The sequence below is a fragment of the Lutra lutra genome, chromosome 4 (assembly GCF_902655055.1).
Source record: "Lutra lutra chromosome 4, mLutLut1.2, whole genome shotgun sequence".
Classification (NCBI taxonomy): Eukaryota; Metazoa; Chordata; class Mammalia; order Carnivora; family Mustelidae; genus Lutra; species Lutra lutra.
Genome location: NC_062281.1, coordinates 102,753,528 through 102,766,839, shown reverse-complemented (window position 1 = coordinate 102,766,839; position 13,312 = coordinate 102,753,528). Strand labels below are relative to the sequence as shown.

At 48.4% G+C, this 13,312-nt stretch overlaps 1 protein-coding gene across 3 annotated transcripts in view; it reads left to right on the top strand.

The window, feature by feature from the left end:
- The window catches only part of KCNC4 (potassium voltage-gated channel subfamily C member 4), a 43,977-nt gene extending 31,446 nt beyond the window's left edge, over positions 1 to 12,531 (top strand). Inside the window, exons 4-5 of one of the 3 annotated variants that reach the window (XR_007126723.1) lie at positions 2,572 to 2,706; positions 3,855 to 4,188. Coding sequence is in view for 2 of the 3 variants with exons in the window: in XM_047726560.1 (XP_047582516.1) it covers positions 9,937 to 10,028 (92 nt within the window). In the remaining variant the exon portion in view is untranslated. Of the gene's footprint in view, positions 1 to 2,571; positions 3,319 to 3,854; positions 4,189 to 9,936 lie in introns of those variants that run through there. The other 2 variants (XM_047726560.1, XM_047726563.1) reach the window with 2 other exon arrangements.
- Positions 12,532 to 13,312: the final 781 nt, after the last annotated feature.

The window sequence follows — 13,312 nt, the reverse complement described above, 5'->3', positions numbered from 1 at the left end:
CTCGGAGACCAAGACCGCTCCCGGAATTTTATTGTAACCGTGGACACGTCTGGCTTCAGGGGAAGAAATCTCAATCTGCTCTCGCTCTCCGAATGGAGGCTTAGGACTCTGAGCTGTGTCATGGGATGCCACTTTCCCTTGTTAGAACAAAACCCGCTTCTGGGAATGGGCCAGAACTGGCCTGGGGGACCCTGTCTCTCTTAGCACCCCAGGGCTCCATGATGCCTTTTGGTGGCCTCACCTGATGCCAGCACACTTCACCCCAGGAGGGGCATTGCCCACCTGGGGCTCTGCCACGGGACTCTTGCCCTGGCTGTCAGTGGCACCCTAATCTCTGCTCCCCACCCCCTCTCCACCCACCCCCATAGTGCTGTTCCATCTCCCTCCACCCTTCCAGACCCTGGCACTCCTTCCCACCTAGGCTCCTAGGGAGACTCTTGGGTCTCAAAGGCCATTTGCTGACTCTCAGGGCCCTTGAGCCCCCTGAAGTTGCTGCCAAAGCTGTTTGAATGTTACGTCCCACAGGAGAGATTCTGAGCTGTCCTCAGATGCCCTGAAGAGTAGTCTGGAAGTTAGAGGTTGGGCCAGCGCAGACTATGAAAATAGCTGGAGCCAGGTGACCACTGGAGACTCCTTTTAGCCTGCCTGAGGAGTCCTCTTCACTCTGGGGCTTTTGCTCCATCATGGATTTCTCTGGAGTTCAGCTCAGCTCTCCTTGGGACGAACGTGGACAGGAACCGGGGAGCCAGAGCTCTAGCTTTGCAATTACCACTGGCTATGCTATCTTTGGCCACTTGCTTGCTGAGTAGCTGCCTTTGTCAAATTGGGGATGATACTGCCCACCTTAGCAGGTTCTCCCAAGGCTCGAATAAGATCCCATGTCCTGGCTGCTTAGCGTGGTACCTGACATATTTCATAAAGCTTAACTTCCTTCCTTCCTCTCTCTCTTCCTTCCTGGATGAACACTGAGGAACCTTTCAAAACTGAGCAGGTAGACTCCACTAGAGGATCTTTCGGGGAGACCTAAACTGGAGAGAAAGAACACAGGCCATCCCACAGCCTCTCCAGGAGGCTCTGGGGCCGGGGGGGTTAGCCCTGGGGGAGGATGAAGAGAGGAAAGCTTAGGAACCTGGGAGCTGGCAGGTGTGGGTCCATTCCCCAACTTCTGACTCTGTTTCCTCTGCTGCTCTGGGCTCCAGTTTTCATCAGAAGGCATTCCCACGAAGCCCCTGTTGGAGATCAATTCATGGCAGCAAGCAAGGAGGGAGTCTTATCTCTAAGAATTTTCCTGTTTCAACTGGGTGGTTAGTTCTGGACATGGTGATTATATATAAAACCCCAAGTGGAAATGGGCCCCCAGTGTCCATTGCCTTCCCAAACTGGATGCTTAGAAACACATCAGCCATAAGGAAGCTGATTTAAGACTCTTTGACCCCCCCATCCCCACTGCATACACCACCAAGAGAGCCATCTTCCTCTGGGCTGCAGGCTCTTGGAGTAGAGGTGGCTCATTCTAGGCACTTCATGTAGAACTAGAAGTAAAACAAGTTAGCTTCCTCTTCTCTGACACTGATGCGCTAGGGGACCAAAGAGGGTGTTTCAGAAAATTCAGGAGTTCCTCTTGGTTCCTTGTACCATTTGTGACTCTTCCGGCTTTCCTTGCCCTTGTGTGAGCCTTCTCTCGCCGAGACAAGAGACCAGCATCTCCGAGAATGCCCATCAAGTACTCTGAGCTTTTCAGTTGTAAAGGGCAAGAGAGATCAAAGCCGCCTCTTATCTCCATCCAGACAGTAGCGATCGGGGCACTGGGTGGCTCGGTAGCTGAGTGCCTGACTTTTGATTTTCACTCGGGTCGTGATCTCAGGGTCTTGAGATTGACTCATGTGTTGGGCTCTGTGCTCAGCAGAAAGTCTGCTTGAGATTCTTCCCTCTGCCCCTCCTCCTACTCCCTCTCTCTAAAATAAATAAATAATTATTTTTAAAAAAATGCAAAACATAACCCAAGGCTGTGCCTTTGCTTGTCTCACTTGGCCAGTGCTGTGTTAATGCCAAGCTGAGATTTCTCTTACTTTGTACTCACCTGGCCCCAAAGGCTGCCAGGGTATCAGCTACTAAGCCATTAATCCATAAAAGCCATCTACACCCTTCCTTAAATCCCAGAAGGAATCTCAACTCTGTCCTGACCTCGGAAGCCACCTTGGCCTTTTTGTCAGTGCTTTCTTCGCTCTGAATCTGGGCATCACATCTGTAATTTGATGCCTAGGAAATATTTTTAGCTACCAAACTTGATGCAGACGTCATCCCTATTCACCACAGGGGTAATGAGAGGGGAAAGAATTGGAAGATTCCAACACCTTCCTGAAGGGTCTTCCTGAAAGACAAGTCTGGCCATGTCCCTCCATTTCTGAAAACCCTGCTATGGTTCCCTGTCAGATAAAAGTGAGATGCCCAAGACCATCTAGCCCCTCAGGCCTCAGTCCCTGACCCTCCCTCCCCACACACCCAAGTAGCAGTGTTCTTCCAACTTGTACCCTGTCCTACTTTTGGTCACACTCTTCCCTTTCCTTACAGTGACCCCCACTCGCTCCACCTTGTGAAAACTACTCATCTTTGGTGAAGTCTTTCCTGATCCGCGCAGCCCACCAGCAGAACTCTGGGCCCTCACAGACCCTGAGACACCTTTATGAGAGCATTTCTTCACACTAGGTATTTACCTGGCCACCTTTTAAAGAGTCATAGCTCAGACTCACCTTTTCTGTACTTCCGCTAACTCGGCCAAGGGACCTGTGTAGATACTAGGATAGTAAATATATTAGGGAAAATTATCCAAAATTTAGATAAGGCCAGAAGGATGACAGTATATACCTGCAATGTCATAGTGAAGTTTTGTTTAATAGACCTACATAAGGACTTTTTAAAATTTTCTAGAACTGTTGCTATCAGCATAGGACTTTTGAACACTTGACATTTAAGTGGGAATGCCACAGGTTCAAATGAAAATATTTAGGACACGTTGGGTCAAACAAAATGTATTATTAACATGAATTTCTCCAGTTCAGTTTTACTTTTTAATGTGGCTACTGGAAAGATTTAAATCACACACATGGCTCGTGTTATAGATCTAGGGGACAGCGCTGTTGAAGAAGACTGTTTCATTGTTTGACTTTGTCATTTCCCTTTACTAACAAAGAACTTAGACTGTAAAGTTGCATGTTAACTTGTAGATTTTTAAAAAGATTTTATTATTTTATCTGACAAGCAGAGGTTGCAGAAGAGGGAGATGGAGAACCAGGCTCCCCGCTGAGTGGGGAGCCTGATGCAGGACTCAATCCCAGAACCCTGGGATCATGACCTGAGCCAAAGGCAGACGCTTAACTGACTGAGCCACACAGGTGCCCCTTAACTTGTAGATTTTTGTCTGGTAGGGATTTATTTATTTACTTATTTATTTTTAAAAAGATTTTATTTATTTATTTGACAGACAGAGATCACAAGTAGGCAGAGAGGCAGGTAGAGAGAGATGAGGAAGCAGGCTCCCCGCCAAGCAGAGACTCCAACGAGGGGGCTCAATCCCAGGACTCTGGGATCATGACCTGAGCCCAAGGCAGAGGCTTTAACCCACTGAGCCACCCAGGTGCCCTAGCAACATTTTTTTTATTGTGAAAAATTTTTTATTGTTTATTTTTTATTATGTTTATTACATAACAAAATTCACTATATTTAAGTGTATCATTTGAGGGCATTAAGTACATTCACATTGTTGTACCATCCGTCACCACCGTCCATCTCCAGAACTTTCCCATCATCCCTGTGCCCATTAAAGAACAACGTCCTCCTTTCCCTTCTCCTCCCAGCCCCTGACAACCACTGTTCTGCTGTCTGTCTCTATGAACTTGACGACTGTGCGGACCTCACAGAAGTGGAATCATGCAGTATTTGTCCTTTGGTAATTGGCTTAGCATCATGTCTGGTGTGCGTGTCACGTGTTTTTTTATCCAGTCATGCGTTAATGAATATTTGGGTTGTTTCCATGTTTTGCCTGTTGTGAATAATGGGTCTACAGATATTTCCTTGAGATCTACTTTCAGTTCTTCTGGATATATACCTAGAAGTGGAATTGCTGGATCGTAGGGTAGTACTTGTTTAATTTGCTGAGGTAGGGGCGCCTGGGTGCTCAGTGGGTTGAGCCGCTGCCTTCGGCTCAGGTCATGATCTCGGAGTCCTGGGATCGAGCCTCGCATCGGGCTCTCTGCTCAGCAGGGAGCCTGCTTCCTCCTCTCTCTCTGCCTGCCTCTCTGCCTGCTTGTGATCTCTCTGTCAAATAAATAAATAAAATCTTTAAAAATAATAATAATAATTTGCTGAGGTAAAAGCAACATTTCTGAGCACCTGTGTGGTACCAGCTCTGAGCTAGGCCCTTTCCACATGACATCTCGTTTAATCCACATCACAGCCCTGTGGGATGAAGATTATTGTCCCAGTTTATAAAAAGTGAAGATTCCAGAAACTAAATGACTCGTTCAAGGTGACAGATAGTGACTGTGAGTCAAGTTTTGAACCCAGGTAGACTTGATTCCAAGGTCATGCTCTTCCCAGGCAGCAGGCAATGAAAACAAATATGTTCTTCAAGAGGAGGGGCCACAGTTTAAAGCTTTTGGCGGCTAACGCTTTCTTTAATTAACAATTAACATCTTAGGGGCGCCTGGGTGGTTAAGTGTCTGCCTTCGGCTCAGGTCATGATCCCAGAGTCCTGGGATCCTTAGTTCTCCTCGGGGTTCCCTGCTCGGTGGAGAGTCTGCTTCTCCCTTTGCTCCTACCCCTGCTTGTGCTCTCCCTCTCCCACTGTCTCTCAAATAAATAAATAAACTCTTTTAAAAAACTAATTAACATGCTAGCAGGAATCACAGAAGAATGGGTCATCACTTCCCCTTTCCCCAGGTCAGATGAAACACTGTCTTCCAGACGGTTCTCAGACAAAGCTCCTCTCTTCCCTGGCCTCCTACCCCTCCTCCTCCCACATCCCCAGGCCTCCCTTATTTACTGGCTAAAGCCCACACGCCCCAGCTCAGCCTTATGTCCACCAGAAATCTTCCCAGCTACAACCCCAGAATGGGTCCCTCCCACTAGCTTCCCTGGACTCCCTTCTGTCGACTAGGCTCCCTGCCCTCTGTTTTACCCGTTTATGTATGAACCCCCCTCCCGGCCACATGCTCTCCGGGGCACAGTTCACACTGTCCCTTCGCATCACCTGAACCTCCCAGTGCCCGGCACTCGGGGAACAGTTTGAATCAATGAATCAATGAGTGACTCACTCAATCAATGACAGTAGGGAAGACAGGCACGAAGGAGAGAAAACCAGAATTATCCTCTTCTACTTCACTATTCGTGTAAGACCAGGCTGGGAGTTGCTCAGAATAATTTGTGTGCCGTATTTGGCACCACTGCGCAAGTCTGAGCCATTTTGGGGTTGGAAACTCCCAGGGAAAGAGATGGAATTATCCTCTCAGAGAAATATGCCCGCGTAGCTGGCCCAAGGAAGGGGAGGAGGAGTTTTCAATGTTGGTAGAGATTTCATGTCCTGAGGAAAACCACATCCCCAGGGGAGGAATTGTTTGTGACACCTTTAACACAAGTATTCCTTCCCTCCCTCCTTCATTTGCCCCACCAGCCCAATGATCAGACCCATACTTGCTCTGAGCCAGCCAGGGGGTTGGGGGGGTAGTAACAGGTGACAGAGAATAGCCAGGTATCCAGGGTGACAGCTGCTAATACCCAGAGGGTAGTGGGGAGCACCAGCGAGGTAGGGGAGCTCATTGGCCAGAGTCCTTGCAGGACCTCTGTATCCTGTGCTGCACGAGGGACCAGCTTGGCTTAGAGAGCTGCTTTAGAGGGCTTTAAGCACCACAGGCCATGAACGTGAAAACGTGTAGCAGAAAGAGGGACAGGATTTGAACTCCACTGAAAGATAAGGGTTTGGGATTATTTGCCCAAGAGAGAAGTATTTTAACAACTTGGTCATTCATGATTATTTGTAAAGTGTGAGGATGACATTAACTCAAATGGTTCTCACATCAAACCTGGGAGATGAGTTGGCAGGACACTATCCTGTTGTGCATGCAAAGGAAACGAAGAGATTTAATGCTAGTTTTTCTATCCCCAGTTCAGTGTTCTTGCTCACTCCAGGCTGCCTCTCCTAACTGCATAGGTCCAAGGTGGGGATGGGGGGGGTCCCACATTAGGGGGTCCTAGAGACCAAGCCCATGATGGTGAGCTGTTTGGCTGTCCAGGCAGTGATCTAAGGACTGGCCACAGGAAGGAGCACTTAGGGAGCACTATACAGGAAGGGATGGGGCAGTTCTGAGTCACCGGGGCCAGTGTAGCCTGCTAGTAGGTGTTGAATAAATCACACATCTGTATGTTATTGTTCAAAGCATTAGTGTGTCCATGGTTGGGCTGAATCTTCCTGAAGACCTTGTGAGGTGGTTGTACAGGTGCAGAGGGGCTGGTCCCAGCCCAGGTGACCAGCTGCTTGCTAAGAATGTAGGCTCGGCTGTTTCATGGAATGGTGTCCCTGAGGTGCTGGTTTTCTCCGCTATTTCTTCCTCCACAGAGCAGGGGGGAAAAGGGCCCTGCTGGGGCCCCGTGTGTTGAAGCTGTCTTCAGAGGGGCTCTGAGGGCAGCTCGACGCAGACAGTAGGGGTGGTTAGAAACATCTCAGGGGAAGCCCTGAAAAGGATTAGCACTCGGCAGGGACATTCCAGTCCAAGAGAAGATGTCCCTGCGCCCCCCAAAGGGTTCGAGCAGGGTCTTGGGTCTGTGGAGTGCCTGTTTGGCTCCAAGGCCCCGCATGAGCTGCCAGCAGGGACAGGTGGTCCACTACGTGACTATGTGACAGGTAACCACAGGATCCTTTCTCCAGGATGAAGGGAAAGAAAAGCAATCAGAGAGCATTGAGGGCCTCAGGCAAAGAAAGAAATAATCCGAGCAGAGGGAGTCAAGTCTCTGTTGTGCCCGCAGACTTCCAGGAGGGAACCAGCCGCAGAGAAGCCTCCCTCAGACAGTGGATGCCCCCATCAGGCTGATCTGGAGCTGCTTTGCCAAAAAGGAGAATCGGGTTGCGTGGAGCTATCCTCTTTCTCACTCAGCCAGATGGCCCGGAGGCGGTGGGGTGCTTCCAGGAGCCCAGCCCCTTTTCCCTGCTCCAAGGCAACCAGCCAGCCACAGGATCTGAGCCCCTGCAGCCCAGGAAGGCAGTCAGGGTCATAGTGGTGGCCTCTTCTGACCCGAGGCATCCCTCGTGGGATCTTCATGGACCTGCAAAGCCCCTGCAGCGTCTCCCCGTCTGTCTTGTGGCCCATTTGCCTCGGGGAGGAGGCCAGGGCAGTTGCTGGGACCGGGACAGTGTGGTACCGCTTTTTGAGGACAGCCCTGGCACATAGATCTCGCTCTAAACTCTGCACGGCTTCCTGCTCTGGGAAATGCAGGATTAATTGAATGACATGTAGCGATTCCAGGAAGAAGGAGGTGGGGTAGGGGGAGGGCTGGCTGCCGATCCTGCCAAGGAGACTAGGAAGTAATTCAACCTGTCACTTGATGCAGAACTGCTTTAACAGGTGTCGGTGGAGTGGTCACTTTATCTATCCCGCATACAGCACCTCACGGCCTGAGCACACACTTTGCAGGGCTGGCCAGAGCCCCCGGGGGGCCCACAGTGAGGGAGGCTGAGGCAGCAACACCGCTCAGTCCATCCCATCACTTATTTTGTGCTGCAAACACTGTCAAGGTTATGAGTAAACAATCTTCGAGCTGGCAAGCTCACTGCACAGTGGAGAAGATATCCAGAAATACACGCAGTTTTGTTTGCCCTTTCAGGGACGAGCCCAGTTTCAAACATCCCATAAACTCTGGTGAGGGCGGGGAACGTGTGCCCTCTCTTATTCACACCTATAATCCCAGTGCTGGGCACAGAGTCTGGAACAGAGTAGAGGCTTAATACATGTGTGTTGAACGAGCAAATAAATCGACAAATGCTCAGATCATGAGTTGGACCACCAAGTTCACTGGAGCTCCACAGGAAATCAGGGCTCTTTGCTGGCTGTGCCCTAGAACCCCTCGGTTTCCTCCCAGGAGATCCCCTTTACTTCTCTACCTTCTCTCCAGCAGACCCCGCCAGACCTGTGCTCTGTAATTTTGCATTCAGTGCCCCGTTCCCTGGCCCCCGGAGCCCCAGTTGCTTAAGATAACCAATATTATCAGGTCAGACACAGCTCAGATGCACTTGAAGATGCTTAGCCTGGTTGGAGAGCCCTAGACAGAACCAGATGTATTTTAAGCTCCTTGGGTATCTGGAAAGGTACTGAGATGCAGTCGTGGTTACAGACACCGCGCAAATCAGTATTCTGTGACTGGCCTCCCCACACCAGCAATTTCCATCAGTGTCTCAAAAGCAAGGGTTGCTATGGAGATGGAGTGCCAGGGCAACTGAACTTCCTGTTAGGAAACAGCGGCACAGGTAGAGCTCCAGGCCCATGGGAACCAAGGAGATTCTTGGATGGCCACAGTTTCCGCTCCTGAGGGCAAATGATGGCAGGAGTCCTTGGCATCATCAGGAGGGGGTCAGCCGGGAGACAGAAGATGCTCTTTCTGGAACTCGATTCAGGGAGGGACGGATTCTATTTCTTCCTCACAGGTGGCATAGGGCTGGTTTGGTTCTCTCTCTGTTCCTTTGCCCAGGGACTTGGGCCACCTAAGAAGCAGTCTGGAAGCTGCTTGGGGAGGAAGGTGGCAGGGCGATTCTGAGTAGAGATCAGTCCTGGCAGATACCTAGAATCCAAGTCTTGTGAAGGACAGGGGGAGAGCAGGTCATTTCGGTCCTGGAAGCATTTGAGTTACTCTTGGGATGGTGTTGGGCAGGGTTATCTCGTTTTATCCTTGCTTTCATCTGGGGAGGCAGCCCAGGCAGGGGCATGGTTCCTACCTCCCTCATTCATTCGCTAAACATTGCCTGTGTGCCTGATAAGCTAGGCAGCTGAGATGAAAAAAATCCGGGACTCCAACAGGCTAAATTCCCTACCTACTGCTACAAAATTAGCAAGATGTAAACCCAAAAGAGCACCTGGGTCAGTCCAGTTCATAGATTCAGAGGGATAAGAGCCTAAAGACGTTCTTGAAGAGCATTTAGTCTGACCCTCACACTTCACAGAAAAGAAACTGAGGCCCAGAGAGAGCACAAACTTGGTCACTCAGGGAGTTGGTGAAAAAACAAGCCCAGGATTCTTTGGCCCACTCTTCTCATCACCCAGAGCTCTTTCCAGAGAAATGTGCTGCCCCAAAGTTTTACTGGACACCCGCTCCGAGTCAGGTACCGGTTCAGCTATGAATTACTTTCAGTTGTTGTTAACAGAGACCTGACCACAGTGACTTAAGCAAATGAGGAGTTTATTTTCTCATAAAAGATGTGCAGGGGCAGGGATGACAGGGCTGTTTGACGCTTGGACAAAGTCATCAGGGTTTCAGTTTCCTTCTGGTTTTCCGTGTCACCACCTTCAATACAGAGGGTTGATTCTAAACACCCAAGATGGCTGCTGGAGTTCTAGCCATCACATCTACGTTCCAGGCTTGAAAAGGAGGAACAGAATAGAACAAAAGGGACTGTGGGCCTGCCCTGCCTGCCCCCCTGCCTCCTTTGTGAATCTTCCTGAAAACCCATCTAAGTTCTGCTCGCAGCCCATTTGTACTTGCTCATTGCCCGAAAGGTTGAGAAATGTCGTCTTTTACCGGGGCACATGGCTGCCCGAATTAAAATTGGGGTTATGGTGGGAATGAAGAGTGGGAGAATGATACTTCTAAATTTTCTGCAGTGAGTATATGTTTATTTGAAAATGAGGGGAAAAAATGCAAATTCTACCCCTCCGACCTCCTATTTCATCCACACAGGGGATGACTGGACCTGCCCAGAAGCACCTACATTATGCTACTTTCATGAGAACAGCACGACATTTCTTAAAGCAGGGTTTAAACCATCGTAATATCAATGCAGGTCAGTTTGAACAAAATCTACAGACTTTGTGGCTATCACCCGGGGTAGAGGCTTGGAGAAGAAGTGGCAAATTCACTGAGGAGCTATAGGAAATCTTGGCTTCATGCAAAGCCCGCTCACCAGTCCTGAGCCTCCCCCGCCCGCCAGCCCCCAGCTCATCTTGTCTGGGAACGCCTCCCACACACAGTCTCTGGGATGCTGAAATCCAACGCCCTCCGGGGCCGCTGGGCTGCTGGGCGGCATGCCCACTCGGAGTCATGCTGAGAAGCAGGGGTGGGCGCTGTGGGTTCGCCAGGAAGCCTCGGCCTTGGCTCTGCTGCTCACAGATGGCTCTGGTTATTTATGAATTGGAGCTGTTCTCCTCAAGTCCCCGCAAGGTAGGTCAAGGACAGGGAGGAGACCCATAGTAAATGAAAGGCTGGGTCCAGGCGTCCCAACTCCTACCAGCCCCATGCAAAGACTTCAAGTGTGGCTCGCAAGCTGGGAGCATGGTGAGGTACCCAGGGATCCCGCTGCAAGACTTGCTTTCAGTGTGGGGGTTCTTGATGATAGTTCTAAGGAGTACACTGCCCAGGGCATGATGCAAGTTTTTTGAGAAGGGGACAGTGAAAAAGCAGGCACCAATCTATTCAGTATGAAATTGGGTTGTTCACTCATGACAGAGCCCAGACACTCCTGTGTATTCAGTCAGAATCCATTCTCCCGCTCATCTTTACCAACAATTTTATTTGGGAGCACTAATGGGCTCAGTTGCTGTATCCAGCTTCTCAACTCACTGGCAGATGCCCAGAGGGCTGCACCATAAAGTAGAGGGAAACATCTTTGGAGAGCCTGTCCATCCCTTAATAAAAGGCAAAGGCCCGGGAAAAGAAGACTGCATGTTTTTTGGCCTTACCTGCCTGAAGTGAGAAGATGCTTGGGAATGCAGGAGACCATCCCCACAACCCTGAAAATAAAAAGCCCCATGCTAGGATAGCAGAGCAGGAAGCTAGAAGGATCTGAGGTCCTTCGTGACTCTCGAGACAACAGCCCTGAAACTACCTACTTCCTGACTTCCGGTTATATGGCAAAAATCAAAACCCCATTTGGGTAGGCAGCATGGGTTTCTATTAAGGGAAGCCAAATGCAATCCTACCGATGCCCAAAGATTGCCAAAGGGCTATGCCTTTTTGTGTGATCGCAGATTTGCCAACCCATATGCAGTTTCTATGCTCACTTCACTTCCTCCCCGGGCCAGCTTGGAACAGACCCCCACCTATGTATCAGGGAAAGAAACTGACGGGATTCTCCCAGCAGAATTTCCAGCAGGCCTGGGCTTGCATCTTGACTGTTCATCTTTCTATATCACTCTGGGGGAAAGTGAAGAAATTAAGTCCCAGGGACTGCTTTCACTCCTTCCGAGAGATAACATGGTATCCAGGAAAATACTTCTTGGCTGAGAAGTCCCTGAGAATTAAAAATTTGATCCTCCCAAACTGGGGAACAGAATCTTCTCTCTTCCTATTTCAAACTGTTGAGGCCACAGGACTGCTCCCACCACTGATGGTCCCATAGATTGTGGAACTCAATCCTTCGAGATCCATAAGATCTTAAGGCTTCATGGGAGGAAATGATGACTGAATCATCTGTCAGATTTTCCTCAATTCAACCAAAATCACTTTGAGTGCTTACCATGTATTTATGTAAGCTTCACAAAACGAGCAAATGGTTTAAAAGATTCTTGCAAAGAAACCTGGATTAGAGATAATATTGATAACGCAAACATCAGAAACCATAAAAATACCTGGAGTGACCTTTCTCTTCCTGAATAAGCTCTTTATTAGCCAGCAAAAGCAATGACAGCCTCATTGGACCTAAAAAGAAGTCGACCAAAAAAGCCAACGTTTTCAAGATAATTCCCTAAAATATGGTTGACATTTTCTACTTTTAATGAAACTTATTGCCCTAAGAGTTTTTGCCTTCAGATATAAGCTATTGATAACAGAAAGCTTCCCAATTAGTAAGATATTTAAAAATTAAGCATTCAGACAATGAATATAAACTTCCTTAATTATTTCATTGATGCTTAAACTTACTAACCGTACTTATCCCACAAAATTTCATTAAATGTAGTAAGTGTGTACAAGAGTCTTTTGGTGTTTCTTAGTAATTGCAGAACTCGAAAACCCACTTGCCCTTAGGGAAATACTTGTGTTTCTACCATGAAAAAATGGCTGTAATACACGAAAAGCAATATGGCAACAACTCACGCAATCTTCAGTCACCAGTTCTTATCGAAAGATACATAGAAAACATTGCTGAAAAGTTTAAGAAGTGAATATTATAGCAGAGTATGCTAGGGATGCCGGGCTGGCTCGGTAGAACATGTTTCTCTTGATCTCAGGGCTGTAAGTTCGAGCCCCACATTGGGTGTAGAGATTACTTAAAAATAAAATCTTAAAAAAAAAAAAAAGAAAAGAAAACAGGACAGGGGGTCCTGGGTGGCTTAACTGGTTTAGCTTCTGCCTTCGGCTCAGGTCATGATCCCAGGGTCCTGGGATCGAGCCCCGAGTGGGACTCCTTGCTCAGTGGGGAGTCTGCTTCTCCCTTTCCCTCTGTCCCTTGACCCATTCGTTCTCTCTCTCTCTCTCAAATGATAGATAAAACCTTTTAAAAAAGATAAGTAAGTAAGTTAATAAATAAATAAAACAGAGTATGACTTACAGGAAGTTTGTTTCATATTTGATTGAAAATAGAGAGCTTTCTAACATCTTAGTTCATGGGATTGCCAGATTTTGTTTAAATACTAGAAAGAGGGGCCCTTAGGTGGCTCAGTCGTTAAGCGTCTGCCTTCAGCTCAGGTCATGATTCCAGGGTCCTGGGATCGAGCCCCGCATCGCATCAGGCTCCTTGCTCAGCAGGGAGCCTGCTTCTCCCTTTCCTACTCCCCCTGCTTGTGTTCTCTTTCTTGCTGTGTCTCTCTCTCTGTCAAATAAATAAATTAAATAAATAAACAAATAAATACTAGAAAGAATGATTTTTGAATCACCAAAGGAAAGAGGTGTGGACGAAGAGTGAGTGAGTAATTTCTCAGAAAAGAAAAAAAAAATCCTTTATGGGAAAACTTTTGGCTGAAATGAAAAGGGGAGCCTGGGACGAGGGTATAAAGGTAGAGCCACACTCGTTCTTCATTCACTTGGCGGCCAAGAAGTGAAAGCCAGATGTTCAGGAGCGCAGAGGATTGTCATTCACGTCGTTAATTTTATAAAAACTAGGTCTTCAAAGTATTACGGA